General features: G+C 39.5%; 1 protein-coding gene across 3 annotated transcripts in view; it reads left to right on the top strand.

Moving 5' to 3' along the window:
• The window catches only part of ITGA9 (integrin subunit alpha 9), a 238,026-nt gene that overhangs the window by 212,055 nt on the left and 5,896 nt on the right, over positions 1 to 20,075 (top strand). For all 3 annotated transcript variants that reach the window (XM_057376170.1, XM_057376171.1, XM_057376169.1), the window contains one exon: positions 1,662 to 1,781. In XM_057376170.1, coding sequence (XP_057232153.1) covers positions 1,662 to 1,781 — 120 coding nt within the window. The remainder of the gene's footprint in view (positions 1 to 1,661; positions 1,782 to 20,075) is intronic.

Genomic DNA, 20,075 nt, shown 5'->3' on the forward strand with positions numbered 1-20,075 from the left:
TAAAATAGCATTTTTTTTTAATAAGTCCATGCCTCCCATGGTGCTGTGGCTCATGATGGAAGCACGTAAAAATAATTTCATGTACATAAGCAAAAAGAAAAGAACATTTTTCAATTTGTATTTTGAATCAGGTTTTGCTGAAGTATGTTTCTTTTTTTCTCTGAGTACCAGTGCAGTGTGTACGTCTTCTGCAAAGGGCTTTGACAGAGCATGAACTTTACATACTTTCAAAAGTTCCTTCTTATTTAACTTCATGAGTKCTTGGCTACATGCTTTACTGAAATAAGGTATTTTAAAACTACTTAAAAAAAAGTTCTCTTTTTTCTTAATTTGTTAATGAAAATGTAGCCATCAGGATATAGCAGGTGTTTGGCACAGGTAAAAGATGAACTAGTAGACGCCCTTGTGTGTCTAGGTTTGACATTGCAAAAAGATTTTCCAGAAGAGCAGTTACACTGTGTAAAACCTGATTGAGGTATGAGCTACATAAAGCTACATGTCAAGCTGCATTGCCTTCTGGGCTTCTGCACTTTCAAATCCTGCATGTACAGTATGAAATGCAAAAGATAAATATGGAACTAAAAATCCTCATGTCATCAAGACAACAGTGTTTTTTCAGGCCAAGAGAATTGGACCCGTTCAGGTTTTTTTTTTTTTTTCCTGGCATTTTATCAGAGTCTAAAAACAATAATCTAATCCACTCTATATTTTGTAACTGTTGCATGTGCTTTCTGTGAACCAGCTGATGCACCTACTACCCTCTGGGATCTTTTGCCACCCCCATACTCCTTATCTTCTGCATCAGTTGCTCTTATCACTCCTGTCTTCCTTTGAAAAAACTCCAGGTGTTTGTAGAGATGGGGAGAAAAGAAAGGTCTGAAGTTCAACGAAGACAGTTGCAGGGTCCTGTGCCTGGGGAAGAATATTCCCCTGCATCAGTACAGGCTGGGAGCCAAACTGCTGGAAAGCAGCTCTGTGGAGAAGGGCCTATGGGTCCTGGTGAACAGCAAGCTGTCTAAGAGCCAGCAGTGAGTCCTTGTGGTGAAGAAGGCCATTAGGAAGAACGTTGTCAGCAGGTCAAGAGAGGTCCTGTCCCTTTACTCAGCCCTGATGAGGTCACATCTGGAGTGCAGTGTCCAATTCTGGGCTCCTCAGAAAAAGAGTGACATGGAGCTCCTGGGGCAGGTCCAGTAGAGGGCAACAGAGGTGATTAAGGGAATGGAACATCTTTCTKATGAGGAAAGGCCAAGAGAATTGGGCCTGTTCAGTCTCATGAACAGGTAACTGAAGGGGGGCTTCATCAATATACATAAATATCTGAAGGAAGGGTGTCAAGAAGATGGAATGAGGCTTTTCTCAGTACTGCCAASCAATAGGACAAGAGGCAATAGGAAGGGACTGATGCACAGGTAAGTGTTATGCTGGAGTGGAAGTTTGCATTCTTTGGATCCAACACACAGCTACTCAAAATCCACTTGAAAGCTTTAAATCCTGTGGAAGAAATTGATGGAAAGCACTAAATTAAGGGTGCATTCCATATTTGTTTGACAGATGAAATACGATCAGTATGACCAGCATACAATGWGTTTAATAAGATAAGTACAAGAGAAAACAATACAACTTCCAATTATAAAAAAGATCTTTCTCTAATTGCTTTGTAGGTGGTCTTTGAGGCTTTGCACTATCTGGAGCCACGTGGGTATGTTGTTGGATGGATCATTGCCATCAGTTTGTTAGTGGGAATTCTCATCTTCCTATTGCTGGCTGTGCTCTTATGGAAGGTAAGGTAACTGATGCAACAAAAACACCAAAACTAATCCCACGGGGGAAAAAAGCTTAAATTTATCCTTGTATTTAACATCCATTTTCTTCAGGAAYTGAAGAATTGTCTCCATTACAAAAGTCATTAGTCGGCAAAACCAATTTCATAAACAAGCTTTTGTGAGGGACTCACAATGTACAGAAGAGGTGAAAAAGTGGGGGTTTTTGCATACCTCCGATACCATTTCAGGATAAGGGAAGATTTCTCTTAGAAATCTACAGTTCTATTACACTTAGATACTTTGCATTTCTATGTTTTTGTGATGAGTAGGCTTCACTGATTTCAGCAGAAGTCAGTGATTTCCTGAAAATCAGGTCAACTTTGCTTGAGCAACAAAGAGATTGGGTGAATGTCTAACAAAAAGTATTTGGTAGCTACAATTTGCAGGAGGTAGATGCCCTTGGGAGAGGCATATCCAGCAATAAGTTCTTCAGATCCCTCAAACAAATAGTTCCAGATCAGTAAAACGCCTTACCAGAACAAGAAGCATCTGGACCTGTTTAATGAGCCTTCACACCATATCTGATAAGGTGCAATTCATTTAACCAGGCACTGTTACAGGGTAAAACTGGGCTAATTTAACATTTGCCAACAGCCTTCTGGTGTGATAAATGTGAAGGGTAAGTAACTTCTAAAGTTTTCATTCTTCAGTTCACAAATAAATCCATAAATTTAAAAGACCAATGTCAAGGTTAGGCACTGTCTTTGATAGAAGTAAATCTCAAATGCACACATGGGAACAAATCCAGTGTTATGTTGCTTCCCATGGCAGATGTCCAGCAGCCCGACTTGCACTGTTTAGCAGCATGTGTACTGCAGGCTTTGCTAGCTGGCTTGGCTGGGACTGGAGGTCGCAGCCCTAATGCGTTGCAAAAGGATATATTGCTGCAGGTCACGAGGATATAAAATGGACTTAGAAACCTAAAACTGGCCATGCAATTCTTATTTTGAATTATATAGATGTGTGTATTGTTGTCTTATAGATTGTACACTGCTTAATACAATATATAAATTTTGTATGGGTTATAGATTTAAAGTATCAGTTTTGCAGATTTTCCAGCACTTACTAGCCAGGTTCATTTGGAAAACAACAGTCTAGAATATGTCATAACTTCAGTTTTTCTGGCATGTAGGAAATACTTTTGTTTTCTGTGTCAGAAATAGTAAAAGGAAAAAAAAAAAGTCTGTGCAAGATGGAAGAATAACTATGAGAATGCAAAAATATGAGATTGGAAGAGGCCCAGGCTTAAAGTCCCAGTGACAGAGTTATTATAAAGGAGCTATTGTTGCTGATACCTATATGACTGATTCCATATGGCTCATTTCCTGTATAAAAAGGCATGAGATGCGCTGTTTAAAAATGTGCAAGATGAGAGAAGTATCACCATGAGTCTTCAGGTAAAGCTTGGCATGAGTTCAATTCTTGGTCTCTGCTAGAGTTAATAATAGTCCTTTGCTTCCTGGGTTAATATTGATASTTTAAGCTCTTCTAGGGATCATTCAGTCCATGTGACGAAACTGCCATTTTGTTGCATGGAAGCTATGAGAGGAATTGCAAGTAGCAGCAACAAATAGTTGTAACTAGGGTTACATAGCTGTTTTTTCATGCATATGTGCTGAGGCAAAGGAAGGTGTGATGCCTTTCCCAGAGTCAGAAATAACAGTCAGGCTCTGCCAGCTGAGCTTCAATGCTTTATCTGTAGATTTGCATGTTTACCAGATGATCCAATAATTCAAGGTTTTGTTTTAGAGAAAAGTGATTAAAATTGTAGTGTAGTTGCTAGTATCAGCCAGTACTTTATCTTAGTTTGAAACATAAATATATATAAGTAATACTTTGAACTCACTAGTTATTATATTTATTAAAATTATGGCAATATTAAAGTTGTTTGAGATAAAACTGATGTGAGAAAGTTGCAATCCTACAGAGGAATYTTAATTTGTCTGATTGTAAATATTTTAAGACAAAAATTGGCCCTGTATATCCTACAGTCATTCCTAAATCTTGTGTGTGAAGAAGTAAAAAAAAAATCCCACCATTATATTAGAATTTAGTTTTTAAATGTGAAATGAAAGAACAGATTTTAATTAGATGGAGATTTAGATATCTTATAACCTCCAGTGAGAACAAGAATTTATCCAAATTTTAGGGCTAGAGTATAAAATAAATTATATTTTTATAAGGAAATTAGTTAGAGCTATACTCTAGTGCTGGAAAGCAGCTGTTTACACAAAAAAGAGTAGGAACTGGAGCAAACTCATTGTAACAGAACTGAGTACTGGCAGCAGTGCAGAATGTGCTGGCAGCACCTGTGTCTCAGCCCCATGTGGAAAGCACACCCTCGCTGCATGCACAACTGCACAAGTGGCACAGCAATAGACAAATCCTCAAACATGCTGATATTTTGCAAATGGAGTAAACAGCTCCTTAAAGTTGCAGAAGAATATTAGAATACATGTAAATATTTCACATTACACACTGCTAGAATTAATAGCATTAGTAGGAGTGAAATCTCAGGGACATTCCAGCACAAAATTCTATTTTGAATCAGAATAAATTTACTATGCATCATACTAAGCTGAGGATAGTATTGTTGCATTATTTGTAAATCTAAATTTGCAGAGTTTAAGGGGTTCATGTCAATGGAAGTGAGGTTAAATGTTTGGTTGTTTTACATCAAATAAAAGCTTATTTATTCATGTGCAAGATCACAGACAGATAAAAAGCTTTTTAGCATGAGCTTGGTAGTTTTTGAGTGGCCTTGCTACTCTGTTTATTTTTGTATTTCATATAGACACTGTGCTTCCTCTGGTTTAAATGGATACAGATCCAGAGGGGGTGAGCAGCTTTTCCCTGACTTCCACAAGATATTGTGCATAAAGCAGACTGGTGAGGATTGCTCCATTTTTGCCTATTTTGTTACACAGCCCGACTTGTGGCTTTTTGTATCTTGTTCATCTACTCTGGTACCTTTGTGCAAGTGTCTCTGTAGAGTTGTGCTCTCATACTTGCCGGTTTCTCTGCAGCATAGCTCACTCTTCACACTCATGACTCACCTGTGGTCACCTATGTGCAGRGGGAGCAGGAGGAGCTCTCACTCTGTTGCCTACAGCAATACATCTTGCTTTTTTATGTGGAGATTGGCCTACACTGATTTAGTGGTCTCCAGATGCTCGTGGAAAGTGGAGCAGGGGAGGATGTTGCTTTTCTTTAGGCCAGCTACCCATATGCTGGACAGGCCTGTGGTTTCACAAGCACTGGAAACAATTCAGGAGGGAAAGGCAGTGATGGCTGGTGTATTTTGGCAGGTGCTATTCCAAACATGCTTCCCTCAGGTGTCAGGACTGCAGTAAAGTGTGAGAACAAAGTCTTCTTCAGACATCGTGTATTTATGCACATGTAGACAACGTATACACCATGCAAATACAAAACTGAAGCGTGTTGTATKATAACACAATAAATATTCCATTAATGGTAGTAGTTCTTAGCAATGTTTTGGATTGAAATTTCTACATTTGAACTGTCTTGAGTTGTGAAATGAATTCTTTAATCCATATAATTCTAGATTAAATGCACAGGGGAAAAAAAAAAAGTTATCAAAGAAGAAATGTGTATGGGAGTACCAGGCTGGACATGTGGGCAACTGAGTAATCTATGGAGCCAGCTGTGGAAGTGATTATTGAAACAAAGTTTTTATAATAATTTATATTCATTGCAGCAATGTTACTTTGTTTCTTTGTGGTGTGTTTAACCCAGGAGATGGATTTATATCAAAACTTACTTTTCTTGACATTAAACATCTTTCTGAGCTGAGCCTGTCCCTGTGGCATCCAAGCTCTGATTTGTCTAAAATGAGGTTTCTAGCATTGCTTACTGGATTCCTGGGTCAAAGAATTGATCTCTAGGTGTCTGTTATGAAATAAGAACCTCTGTGGATTTYTGACAGAATTGTAGAGAGGAGAACAAGGAGAGTAACACTCACATATGTTGTTTTTTGACTAGCCAGAAGATTCCTGCTCTTCAGTGTGTGCTTCACAGTATAGTTTTGCCTTTTGTCTTAAAATGACAATTTGAAGACTTTTTTAGTTTATAGGAGAAATAACTTGTGACTCCACAAGTATCTTTGAAAGAACACTTTTATTCCCCTACACAGAGTAGTTGCCATTGCCTCAGATGTTGTTTCAGCATTCAGAAGATTTTTCAAGCTAACCAAGGCTAAGTCTGACTTGAAATTCATCTATGTAGCAAAATCAAATCATATTTTCTCTTTTTGGAAGGAGATGCTTATTCTTACTTGGGGCCTCAAACATTAAGTCTTTTTAAAATGGACCAAAACGTACAGCTTATCATGTTCCATTGAAAGAAAAAAAATACCCTTAAACTCTGCACTTAATCTTTGCCAGTGGTTGCTTTGTATTCTGTGTTCCAAGCCCCAAACCATTTTCTCTCCCTTTCATTTACAGCTCAGTTTGCAGTGTCTAACTACTGTTTTCTGAGCAGTTGTCATACCAACCCTCTTTCCTGGTGGCCAGGTTTTGGAGTAGTAGCTCTGCAATGAAAAAAAAGCTGTAAAAAAACCCACAAAAACAAAGCACCACCACATTTTCCCCGAGGCGCATACAGTTATGGCACAAAACCTCATTGGATTTCAGTGTACAGGAGTAGTGTGGCTATTATACATACATACATACATACACGTACACACGTATATATATATACATAATCATAGAATCAAGGCTGAAAAAGATTATTGAGTCCAATCTTTGACCAATCACCACCTTGTCAACTAGCCCATTGCACTAAGTGCCACATCCAGTCATTTTTTGAACACTACCAGAGAGAGTAATTCTGCTGCATGGGCAGTCCATTCCAATGCTTAACCACGCTTTCAGTGAAGAAATTCTTCTGGATGTCCATCTGAAACCTCCTCTGGCACAGCTTGAGGCCATTTCCTCTTGTCCTGTCACTTGCCTGAGAGAAGTAGCTGACTCCYACCTTGTTACAGCCTTTTTTCAGGTAGTAGTAGAGATCAGTAAGGTCTCCCCTGACCCTTCTTTTTTCAAGGCTGAACAACCCTAGCTCCATCAGCTACTTGTTATATGATTTATTTTGTAGACCATTCACCCATTTCATTATTCCTTCTCATGACTTGTTCCAGCATCTCAATGTCTTTCTTGAAGTGAATAGCTCAAAACTTGGACACAGTACTCAAGGCAAGCCTCACCTGCAATCACTGCTCTGGTCCTGCTGGCCACACTATTGCTGATACAGGTCAGGATGCCATTGGCCTTCTTGGTCACATGGGCACACTGCTGACTCATATTCAGCCGGCTGTTGACCAGAAGCTCTAGGTCCTTTCCCACCGGGCAGCTTTCCAGTCACTCTGCCCCCAGCTTGTAGTTGGGGTTGTTTTGTATACACACGTATATGTGTACGTATACATGTATGTATGCACACACACACATATGGATACATATACATATATTTCCTATCTCACTCACTCCTCTCACTCTATTTATATACATAGTCTTTCCAGGTTTATGTATGTAGTCTTTCCAGGAAGAGTACATTTCAATTAAAATGAAGTCCTCCAGCTAGGTGTAATAGCTGTATAACTTTGAATGTTGTTTTTAGAARTGGATACAGAGAAACCTATTAAAAGTGTGTGACATTTCATATCTTTGGTGAAAGTTGTGTCTATTCAGAGTTCACATGCTTCTTCCTTTCTGTATGTATAATTCCAAGAATAAACCATTATGTACTACAGTGAAGCCAAAAATGAAGAATCATAATTGTTCTTCATATAAAAAGGCAGTCAGCTCAACTTGCTGTGAGACCCCTTATTAGGGACTACTGATGGGAAGGGTGTGTTTCACCACTCACAAAGGTCTTCCCTGAGTGATGTAGATGGATGCACCAGTTGTCTTGGAACTGAAGAAGTCTATATTTCCTCTAATTTCTTTCTTTCTTTTTCTTCTTCATTGTCTCTTAATTTAAAAACACATCAACACTAGCTTTTCAAACTTCCTTCCACATTCTTGCCCGCCTTTTTCCTCCAATTTTTCAAGTTGTCTCATTCACAAAAATATGATCCCTATGTGTGGGAACCTAATAGCCCATACCTGTCCTCTCTGTCCATAAAAACTGAAAAAAACGTGACTTTATTTGGGTTCTCTGAAATTCCTCTTTCTGTAGTCCTGAAACATTACATTCTCTACCATTTTTCTGATGAACTTTTCAATTTTATTGCTTTTGTCACCCATTTATCTATTTGCTTTAAGTAAGTTGTTATGTGCTATCTCATGTGTAGGCTTCTCAGGGTATTACTTTCTTGGTATGGACTTGAGGTTCATCTTTTTTCAATATTATCCTGTTATAAATAATGAAAACTTATATATACAAGGTGATAGTTAACTTCCACGATTCAAGACCAAACCCATAGTATCTCCCAAATATACATAGATTTTCATTTTGTATAATATCTAAGAAACCTTGAAGAGGGAATAGGACAATGGAAGTGGTTGGCTGTCTGTACAAATAGTGAATTTTCACCAGGCAGAAGTTGAGTGGATCATTTGAAGTCTGCTTATTTTCTTAAGGAACAAGCAAAACTTGTTTTATTATTTCCTTTTCCTGAACCAAAGTAAGCACCACAAAATGTTTGTAAAAATTTTGGAACTATTTAGAGGCGGGTTTAAGTTTACATGTTGGCCAATTCTTTTTAATTACACTAACAAGTATACTGATAATATCTGTCTTGCAAGGTAACTGTACATAGTTACCATCCTGGAAGAGGTTTGTGTTTTCATTAAACTCAGGTTACCCTAACTCAGCTAACTGAAAGATCTTTATAAGTCCAATCAATGGAATTCTCTTCATTTTTGAAGTACGGTAAATACTAAGTCATTAACAAAAAATATTATGTATGCACAAATGCATCAAAGCTAGGTGAATGAGTCTTGTCTCATGCAACCTAGATAATACCTACAAGATAAGGATATTCCAAGGGTAAATACCAGAACTAACAGCTCCATTCAACACATTAGTAAGTAGCACCATTGAAGCCAACTGAACAGCTCCTGGGAGAAAAGTTGCACAAGAATTGGTTAGAGGAACAAATTATTGATGAGTGGAGTGACACTTTAGCATCAATGACAATGGCAAGGCATGTTATATTAAAAAACCCCAATATATTAAATTTGATTGTCTGTACTGGTGTCCTGCTCTGTGTATGGTTAACTATTTCACACACCTAAATGCATCTTCCATGCATGCTGCTAGTCTGAATTGTGCATCTACTTTGAGATACCTAGCCTTAGCGACTATTTTTTGATGTTTGGTCTTTCACAGAGCATTTGGTTAAAATAGTAGTTTATTTAATGATCCCTTTAGGCAAGTTTATGAATTGTGAATGCTCTTACCAAAATAAGATTTTTTTCTAATGATTTCAGCGTTACAGAGTAACTGCCTAATAAAATGTGTGTTCAAAAACTATGCTTATTTTAGTGCTACAGCATTTGAAATAAATTTACTTCCAAATTCTAAGAAGTGCTGATCTTCTCCCTACATACAACAGTAATATCTCAAGAAAGCTTAGCCAGACTAGATGAAAGTAAGTTAAAAGTAAAGTGCAATTTTGTGTACTTTGCAATTTCTTTTATGACATAGCAATGTCTATCATTTGCAATACATTGGGATCAGATACAGCTGTATCATATTCTTCCATAGCAGTTAAACAAAGTTTTTGTAGAGGAGAACTTTCATTTGAGCAAACTGCTGAACTTCTCTTTGCCCCAGTTCCCCAGCTGTATATACACATGTATGTACAAAGTGTATATTAAATGTGTATAGCCACTTGTGGAGTGGTGATGTTTGAATCACATGCATTTGTTTTCTTGTACTTGCTTCATTGAGCGAATGAGGACCTACATTACAAGAAAGTTAAGGAATTTGTCTCTCAAAAAATCAATGAAAGATTGAATAATCAAAGCCAGACCTCCTGAGTCCTCATGAGTTTACTTTAGTCACACTATCATCCTTCCCTTCTAAAAGCACATTTTCTTGTTTAACTATAGACAAGACACATGGCTCCTCTCCAAACATGCCTTTTCCTCACACAGTGACCCAGGATTGACGGTTTGCCAGTTCTTGGTGGAAAAGCTGATACAAATATCTGTTTGTGACCTCTATGTACTGTGGCAAGTGTCCTCTAATTGGGAGAAAGAATGCAGTGTATCCTGTTGAAACTGATGTCTTGCCAGAATTATCCAGGGCCATTCAAGTCCAATGCAAATGCTTTAACCTGCCTTTGTGGTGGTAGTAAAGTGAGATGCACTAATAACCAACACGGCTTTGCAGATATTGGGTATATTGTTCCTCTGCTGACTGGTGGCATCTTAATGGGGTGAGCCTGCTTTGACCTATGATTGTCTGCATATTTTTCTAACTGTGGTACTGTTTATGTGAAGGGAGAAGTTGCCCGAGTAGCATTCACCCAAGAAAGGTGGGAGATATGTAAGTTAATTGTGAATGGCTTGGGACATCCACATCTATCCATCCATAGATTAGCAATGTCACAGTAAAAGATTCATTTTGTAAATACAGACTGTTCATCAGGTGTGACTGGACAGTGCTTATAGTAGATAAAGAAACTGCATCAAAGAAAAGACACGTTGTGACTAAGGCACTGAACCCAAATTACATTGCGAAAGCCTAGTTCCGTGGGAGATTTCTTCAGTGGTTCTTATGTTTCATTTCTTACTCCTTTGCCAGTACTTATTTTGCTCTCTTTTCTTTTTACTTTTTGGCTTGTACTGTGGTCAGTAACCTTGTCAGTAGAGCAATACTGTTAAAAATCAGTACTTCTTGTGTGCAGCTTAATGCCCAGTATGCACTAGAGAAACTTAATTAAAAACTAAGAAGTGGCAAAATTCTGATACAGTTTTGAATTCTGTTTGAATATTGTTCACAAACCTCTACCCCAAATCAGTTATAGTCTTGCAACACTACTGTAATTAAGACATAATGTCGTTTTTACAATGGTATGTGACTGTTAAAGTTTTTTTTCTTGTTTCTTAACTACTTATATTAATGGGGAAAAAATGCAAAGCATAACCATTCTTCTACATTTCAAACATTTCAATCCACATTTCAAACTATTTCTCTTTTTAATTGATTGGGAGAAAAAACCTGGTTGGGCATGATAAAAACACTTTAGAAATATAYCTAACAGTGAATGAAACAAAAGCAGTGATGTTGCTTGCCCTCTGATCACCTTTGTTTTTTGCCAGCTGCAAATTAAATTTTATTTTGCAATCTCTCTACCCTGCAAACATTTATAATTCACATCCTAGAGAGATAGCCACAGGCCCATACTTCAGGAAGTGCTGGGTAAATGCTTATACTTTTGGAGTTTAGGAAAAGATAAGATCTAGTAATTCAGATTTGGCTATGCAGAAAGTAACAGCAGAAAAAAAAAAACCCTGCAAGATAATTTACTGTGCTGATAATTCTACACTTTGAAAAAAATTTTGACCAAAGTTTTCAGTTTTTGTGGGTGCTTGAAGAATGCTATTATATGTGAGTGTTGTTAGATATGACTTACCTGGGATTTTGAGGGGTTTTAAGTCTGTCATGACAGTTAAAGGGAGTTGTGTATGCCAAAGACTTTAAATACTCATGTTTGAATACAGGACTTGACAGCTCTGCCACATGGCAAGAAATAACTTCACGATAACAGGTGTCATTTCCCATCTCAGGCTAACATAGTTTTTGTGTTGCTTTATTGTTGATTTTGTGACCAATATACTTTCTGCTCAGTATATACTGTAGATGGCAGTAAGGTTATGCTACAAAAAGGTATACGGGCTGAAATAACTAAATTAAAAGATATATGTAAAAACCAATGGATGGTTTCTGGTTTTGAAGTGACAAACAATAACCTTCTGAAGGTGCTTGAAGAAGTATTAGAGCGGCTCAGGTATTAGGTGGCTTAGATTAAAGCCACCTAAAGATTAGATAGATTTAATTTAAAGATTAGATAAATTTAATTTAGATTAAATTTAAAACCAGTTTTAAATTTTGTTATTCTAGCCTATCTATCCCTTTCTCATTTCCTGCATTGTCTTTAGTGGATGATGCCACCTCTTCCCTTATAACCCTTCACCTTCTCATAGTGGTCTCTCTTTGGCTCCTGTAAATACATTCTCCTGTTGCTCTTCTTCTCATGAGTGCCCTCCCCAAGCAGAGGTTTACTGATCAAAGTATTTTCATCAGAGCTTTACTTGGATGGGGATGTGTGAACTCACAGACTCACAGGCCAGATGGGGTCACAGCTCTGGAGTTAGGTATTTCTTCACTCTATGTACATCTGTATGTGTGCACACACATATGTGTCTGTATATATGGAAAGCAAAATTTGGCAGAAATTAACAATATTAGAGATTCATTGCCCACAAAATAAGTGTTAGTAACTACTGGCCCACTGTAAACACTCATTCTACAAATGAAATCACAGCAATACCTCTGTTAAAGATGAGGATCTCTCTTCTTCATTGCTTGAAATTCAGGACTGAGTCTCAGCAGTGCTGTACTTACTGGGTTTTCTCAGTTCTCTTAATGGCTTTGCATTAGCCATGGAAAATGGACCCGATGTCACTTCTGTCCTAGTGATAAAAGAGCCTGTATATATTCAACCCTCTGTTGTATCAACTCTCTTGCTTTGGTACAGTTGTCTGCCTCCTTATACCCGTCACTGTGTGTTAAATTTAATTGTTCTCTCCAGCTTGCCACAGGTACTTACCAGCCCTCACTATATCGATTAGTACTTCTGTCCTTTTTGAATGAAATAATTTAATTGTGAGGAGATGGATATGTGGGTTGTGTGGTCTCTTGTGAGACAATAACTATGTTGAAATTTCTTCATTGCCATTACAAAAAAAACTCTTTCTGGTGGTGGTAGGGATTTTATCGCATTAAATGTAGATATGTGTCACTAAGGAAAAGTATTACGTAACAAAGCACATCCTTGTCTCTCGAGGATGGGAAATGTATCTAATCCCTGACCACTATTTCTAAAAGTATTAAAAAAATAAAATTCTTAAAGGTCTGATTTCTCTTTTTGCTTGCACTTAAGTCCTCTACATAATTTTAGAGTATCCACATCATTTACAACAAAGAAACATAATGATTCATAGTAGAATCGCCTGTAGATGTAGGATTTCATGCTTCATTAATATTTATTACATATTTCAGTTGATTTTTTATCCATACCAGAAAGTTATACAAGAACATTCTTTATCCAGAAAAAGATAGTAAAATACCAAAACCCTTATAACCAATTTTTAAAGATAATCCCTGAAGCAGATGTTCAGAAACAGACATTCTTTTATTAAAATAACAGGGAGAAGAAGTTAGGGTTTGTTTGTTTGGCCCTCGAGGAAATAAAAAAGCCTTTCTATAATTTTGATTATGACTTCAAGAGGAAGTTCTGTCGTACCAAGGATATGGTTGCATGAAAGATGAAAACCTTAAGGGTTTAAAACCTGTTTTTAAAACTAGAAATTGAACTTTTTCTTGTTAATCTTAGGAAGCAACATCCTGTGGCCGTTATCTAATGCACAGAATATGTAGGTTTTGTTACAAAAACTGATAATATAAAAAAAGGCACATGCTTTTTCATAACATCTGTTCCCTGAGCGTATGTAAACAGTAGCAGCAGATTCCTGTGAATAAATAAGTTTACTGATCCATCAGTAATTATTAATTATGATTATTCCTACTGGTGCAGAACTACAGAGAAGTAGTAGGCTCTTACACTTTGCTTTCATTATCAATAAATTACTTCAATTATAGACTGAAAATTAAGACAAACTTCTGCTATTTGCTTGTAGCCTGGGCTGAATTCTGTTGGCATAACTGGTGAATTTTCACTGGGATTTTTTTTCACAATCTTGAGGACCTCTCAGAATAAATCCTTTGCACTGGTATATCTTGTGGATGCAAGTACAAAAATTACTAGTAATGATGCTTTTCTGCTAAAGAAAGAATTGAATCTGACTTCTAGAGTAAGTTTAAATTGGGAACTAGAGAAACTCCTCTCTTAATTCTCTTTTCCTGAATCATTTCATACAGCATTCTAAAAGAGTCTAGGAAGTGAGAGAGACATGGCCCTCCAAAAATCAATGGAGTCWCTTCCCTGAGTTGTTTTTTCAGAACAGAACCAACCATTATCCACGYGTTTGCGTGTACATTCCAAAAGATAAAGCTTTGCTTATGGTACATGGGAAAGATACTATGTTCTCAGTCTGTGCCCAAGAATGAGTGAACAAATGACTTTTAAGATCTGTAATTAKATCTCAGTTCCCCACCTGGGTGGGCATCCAGGTCATAGGACCTTTGTAACGTTGAGATAATGGGTATTTTTGTGTCTACCTATAGTGCATTTATAAAGCAGTTGTAGGTGTGGTTTAGGAATGGTACTCTCTAATTTAGTGGTCCCAATAAAACCACAAGCCTTTTGCTCCTTTCTGTCCCTACCTGCTCCCCTGTGGTGGGCTGTAGAGAAGTGGAAGCACAAACAGTAAAAAACACATGCTGAGATAACAACAATTTACTGGAAATAGCAATGAGGTAAGAAAGCAAACAGTAACAACAACAATACTAAAAGCAAAAGTGTATGAAAGAGAGAGTGATTCACATGCAAAAAGCTCACTGAGCCCAACCTGGCCCAACAACAGCCACACTACCCCAGCAGTTCCCTCCAGCTTGGAACCAGTGATACCACATCAATCTCTCTGCCACACCTACTCAACTGGAAGGAAACCCTTCTTCCCCGAAGGGATTCTGTTCCCTCTGCCCCCAGGAATGATGTAAGGTGGTATAGAATAATCTGTGGGTTCTAACTGTACCTCCTCTGGCTACTACAAAAATTCACCCTGTCCAGGCTGGARCCAGGACATTAACCACCTTTTATTCTATACCATGCATGTCATGCCCAGGTACTACACCTTCCGACTATATACATAAATATATTTATGTGTGTGTATGTGTGTATGTATGTATATACAAGCACTGGTATAATTTCTATAGTCAATGGCCATCCCTCCAAGTCTTAAGTTCATTTAGTCTATGACTGTGGATTCTATCCATCCTAGGTGTCTTCCAGGGCAGAAGGGCTGGGCTGCTGCTGGGTGGTTGCAAGCTGCATCAGGAGCTTATGTCTGGTGTATCTGAAGCAGTCCATATCTGTGGTCCATGGTTGGTTATGGCATACAGTGGCAGTGTCATTCAACATGACACTATTATACAATTCAACATTACAGACTGTTCTTACCCCAAAATCAAATCCCCTTGAGGTACCCATCGTGTTTCCCTGTCGCTCTGTGTTACTCACCATAGGCACYGAGGTCCTTGAGCAAAAACAATCCCACAGATGCCTTTGCCTTTGCTTGAGACAGGGCTAATCCAAAATGTGTTTCCTAACACATATTCCTCATACGCACCATGGGGACTTTATCCCTTTCTCTGGTATGTGAAGACTTTGATGAGGCAGGGCCAGGTCAATTAGTAGAGCCTCTAGTGTTTACTAAGCAGATGACCTCTGCAAAATGTAGGTCCTAATGTTTGAAGGTTCCACTACCCATTTCTTTGAATGTGTTTTTTTAACAGTCCATTGTATAATTTAATTCTCTCACAGTCTGGTGCATGTGAGGGAATATGATACACCCACTCCATACAATGCTCTCTGGCCCAGATGTCTGTGAGACTATTTTTTAAATGAGTCCCGTTGGCTGACTCAATTCTTTCTAGGGTATCATGTTGCTACAGGACTTGTTTTTCAAGGCGAAAGATGGTGCTCCTGGCAGTGATGCTAGGCACAGGGTACATATCCAGCCATSTATTGGTTGCTTCCACCACTGTAAGAGCATAGCACTTGTCTTGGTGGGTTTACAGGAATGTGATGTAATCGATTTGCCAGACCTCACCATATTTATATTTCGACCGCTGTCCCAGTACCACAGGGGCTTTTCCTTCTTGGCCTGCAGYACATGTTTCACAGGTATGGATAATCTGGGAGATGGTGTTCATGGTTAAGTTCATCCCTACATCACAAGTCAATCTGTATATTGCATCTCTTCATTAATGACCTGAGTTGTCAGGGGCCCACCAAGCCAGAAGAAAATCACCCTTACAGTGCCAGTCCAGATACACCTAAACCATTTTAATCTTGGCAAGTTAATCCATCTGTCTGTTGTGGTGCTCTTCAGTAGCCTGACTCATGGATATGGCAAGACATACAGGTATGTCTGCATGACATGCAGCCAGCTTCTCTATCTGGGTAGTGATATCTTGCCAGAATTCAGCTGTCGGGGTGGGTTTACTTCTGTGCTGCCAACAGATCTTTTTCCTATCAGTCTAGCCAGCCACACAGTGCATTTGCTACCATCCATGAGTAGTACAGGTAGAGCACTGATCATTTCTCTCATTCATTGATACCTAAACCCAACTGGACAGCTTTCAGCTCAGCAAACTGGCCTGGTCCAGTTTGGCCCTAATAACTCCTGTGACTTGCCATGTAGAATTCCATACACATACCCATTGCAATCTGATGATATCCACGTGCCATTTTACTCTTGAAAACCGAATTTCCTGGGCAGGTGCCTTGAGCTTACTTTACTTTATGATAGAACGAGCCTTCAGGAGGATTTGGATTCGCTTCTCCCCTTTCTCAAAAAATTCCTGTGTTGTGTTGTCACACACAATGGCATCACTAATGTATTGCAACTGTTCTGGAGACACACCCTTTTCCAGATCAGTGTGGATGAGTCTATGGTAAATAATGGGACCTTGGACTCCAGTTCATACAGAAATTCCAGCATGTCTGTCACAGGAGCATTCAGTGGTGGTGTGGCTTCATTCAGGCCATGGTAGTCCGCTGTCAGTCTGCAATCTCCACTGAACTTAYGCACTGGCTATATGAAGTTATTAAAGTATGAACRAGTCTTACTGACCACTCCCTGCCTCYCCAGTTCACAAATCAYCTCATGGATGGGGGTCATGGAGTCCTTGTTGGTGCGATATTGTTGATGACGCACTGTTGTTGTAGCCATTGGTACCTGTTGCTTTTGACCCTATGCAGTCCCACAGCAGAAAGGTCCTCTGAGAGATCAGGCAAAGTGTTCAGCTGTCTGATTTCCTCTGTCTCTACAGCAGCTGTCCCAATAGCCCTTTTGAGTCCTTGAAATACCGAGTCCTGAGTTAATGTATGCCAAGGATGCATGGAGCCTCTGGACCAATCAGAATGGGGTGCTTTTGCCTTTTGGTCCTAGTCAGGCTCACCTCAGCTTCCAGTACTGTCAGCTGTTGGGATCCCCCTGTCACCCCAGGAACAAAGATAGAGTCTGCCCCCATGGATCTCGATGGCATGAGGGTACATTGTGTGCCAGTGTCAACTAAAGCCTTATACTCTTGTGGGTCTGATGTGCCAGGCCATGGGATCCACACAGTCCAGTAGATCCAAATGTCCCTTTCCTCCACTTGGCTGCAGGCAGGTCTCCTCTACTTCTGGTCATGGCAGTCATTGCTCAGTTTTTGTAAGTATCAACCAGAGATCCCTTCAAGAGGATCAGAAATAATATTCAGCTCTTCCATTCTGTCTGAGGACTTGCCCACTGGAAACGAGCAGCATTTATCTTTGAAAAATTTCCTTTGGTGGTTGTTCTTCCTCTCAACTCATGCATCCATGCTGTTAGGGCATAGGTTTGTTTACCATCCCACTTCCTCACATCCTCTYTGTGGTCACACAGATGAAACTGCAGGTTACCTTGTGCTGTGTACCCCTCTCTCAAGCAAGCGGGGTACATGTTCCCAATAGCAGAAACTCTGGTCCATACTAGTAGGACAATGGGACATTTCCTCTCTAGCTTGATCAAGACTGTTTCAAGTTGATCTGCAGTCTTGGACAGCCTTTCCACAGCTGAAATGCAGATTGGTAGGGAAAAAGATGATGAATTTCATATTGTCAAAGTCGGGTAACAGCATGAAGCAGTGTTTCTTTTTTCTTTATTGACATCAATGCCAAAGGGTTGGCGTACAACAATGGTGCCCTCCATACAAACTTCTGCCATATGGATTGTGTACGCTGGACCTGATATGGATCTACAGGGGACTGTTTGTTATATGAATCTCCACAGATTACCTCCAGCACAGCTAATTCTCTCAGGTCCGGGATACCTTTCTCCATGGCTTTCCACTYGTCTCAGAGCACTATTAGGTCATCCATGAGAGAATGTCTTTCCCTCATGTTTCACAGATGTTGTCTCCAGAGGCTGAGAGTTTCTCATCTCTTCCAAATCATGTTGTCAATGCCTGCATCATGGGACAGGGATGGCCTTACTACCTTCTAGTTTCATGTTGCAGGTTTTGATTTCCCAGCATCAGAGCAGGCAGGTCACAAGGAGCTCTCCTGGCTGGTTGCTGAAATGTTTTCCCATATCTCGCAGCTCACATGGGGGTAGGGATTTGGCAATTTTTTTTGGCCCTGCCTCTTCCTCCTGTTGCGAGTGCCCTATTCCTCTTCATACCTCACTAAGAGAACTGAATTTTTCTCTAATTTCTTTATAAGGTCACCTGCTACTGGTGCCAGTTCTCGTTCAGCTGCAGTTTGAGTGTTCACAGTGCTTGCTGGTCTGTTTTCCTTCTCCTCCCCCCGGCCGAAGGGTGCTGTCTAGTACAGAGCAGTGCCTCATAAATAGGAGCCAGGCCAAGCACACTGCAAAAAATAGGTCTTCTCTGGCATTGCCACAGCTTTCTCCTTGCAAATATTCTTTCACTTTATTGGGGTCTTGTTTAGGAATGAACTTCCAAGACACTGGAGCAGATAWTTTTTCCCACAACTGGGCTTTTTCCTCCCACATTCAATGCCACTCATGGCTGTCCACCATCAGGACACATCTTTGAATGACCATCCTTATAAATTTCTGACTCTAACCATAATGTGAACTGCACTGAGGAGACCTGGCAGACTTAGCAAGAAGAACATGTTTTCCTTAACATCCAAAGGGAATTCAAAATTCTCACAAGCTGTTTTAACAGTCCTGAAGCAAGAAAAAGGAGTTGAAAGGCTGGGGAAAGTCATCCTTCCCTATTCCCCCCACAGACTGGGTATGATTGTTACTGGACTGCCAAACGTTGGGCCTGAGACCAGGGTAGCAGAACAACACTGTATACCAAACCCCAGATGATCCTCATTGCTTGTTATCATGTGATAAACTGTTATCACACTGTTCATCAACAAAGTAATCCTGATCCTTCTTCCTACTCTGAAAAAGAGCACTGCAAGGAGTACATACAGGAATATATACAGGGTTAGGTACCACAACCACATGAACAGATCAAGCAACATTGTAACCAGTGTCGATGTACCTAATACAACAAATGCTTAAGTGCAATTTCTTTCCAGCCTGCTCTGGGCAAATCTGTTGTTATCACAACCTTTGTGTCCCACTTGGTTACCAAATTAGGCTGTCATGGTTTGGGAATTGTATTCTTCAATTTTATGTTCCCACTGAAACATGCCAAATTCCCCTGTGGCAGGATGGAGAGAAGAATTGGACGTACAAACTACTAAGATCCTGGGCTGTAATAGGAACAATGTACTGGAAACAGCAATGAGATAAGAAAACAAACAGTAACAGCAACAATATTAATAACAAGTAAATAGAAAAGAGTTATTCACTTGGAAAATGCTACCAAGCCCAACCCAACTGCAGCCATGTTACCTGGACTGCTCCTTCTGGCTCAGAACCAGCATTGCCTCACTGTTCCCTCCACCACGCTTTCTTGACCCGAAGGAAACACTTCCCCTGGAAAAGACTCCCTTCCCCCACCCCTGGCAATGACATGAGATGGTGTAGAATAATCTCTGGGTTCTAGCCCTGCCCTCGTTGGCTACTGCAGAAATTAACCCTGGCTGGCTGGCGCTAGGACAATAGGTGTGTTTGCAATGTGCACCTATGCTCCTAGCAGGGTACACTTATCTCTGGATTATTAGCATGTCCCAGTTGCCAAAAGAAAGGGGCTTCTACACTACATTGCAGCTTCTATGTCCTTTGCACAGAAGGTAAGAGGCAGAGATAAGGATTGATGAGAGGATGGTGTATSCATAGTCTCATGCTGCTGTGGTAGGGATTACATAAATGTTTAATTATGTTGAACAAAATATTTATTCAATGATCTCAACAGTGCACTGCT

Source organism: Malurus melanocephalus, unplaced genomic scaffold, assembly GCF_030028575.1.
Source record: "Malurus melanocephalus ecotype Western Australia unplaced genomic scaffold, MMel_1.1 scaffold_271, whole genome shotgun sequence".
NCBI lineage: Eukaryota > Metazoa > Chordata > Aves > Passeriformes > Maluridae > Malurus > Malurus melanocephalus.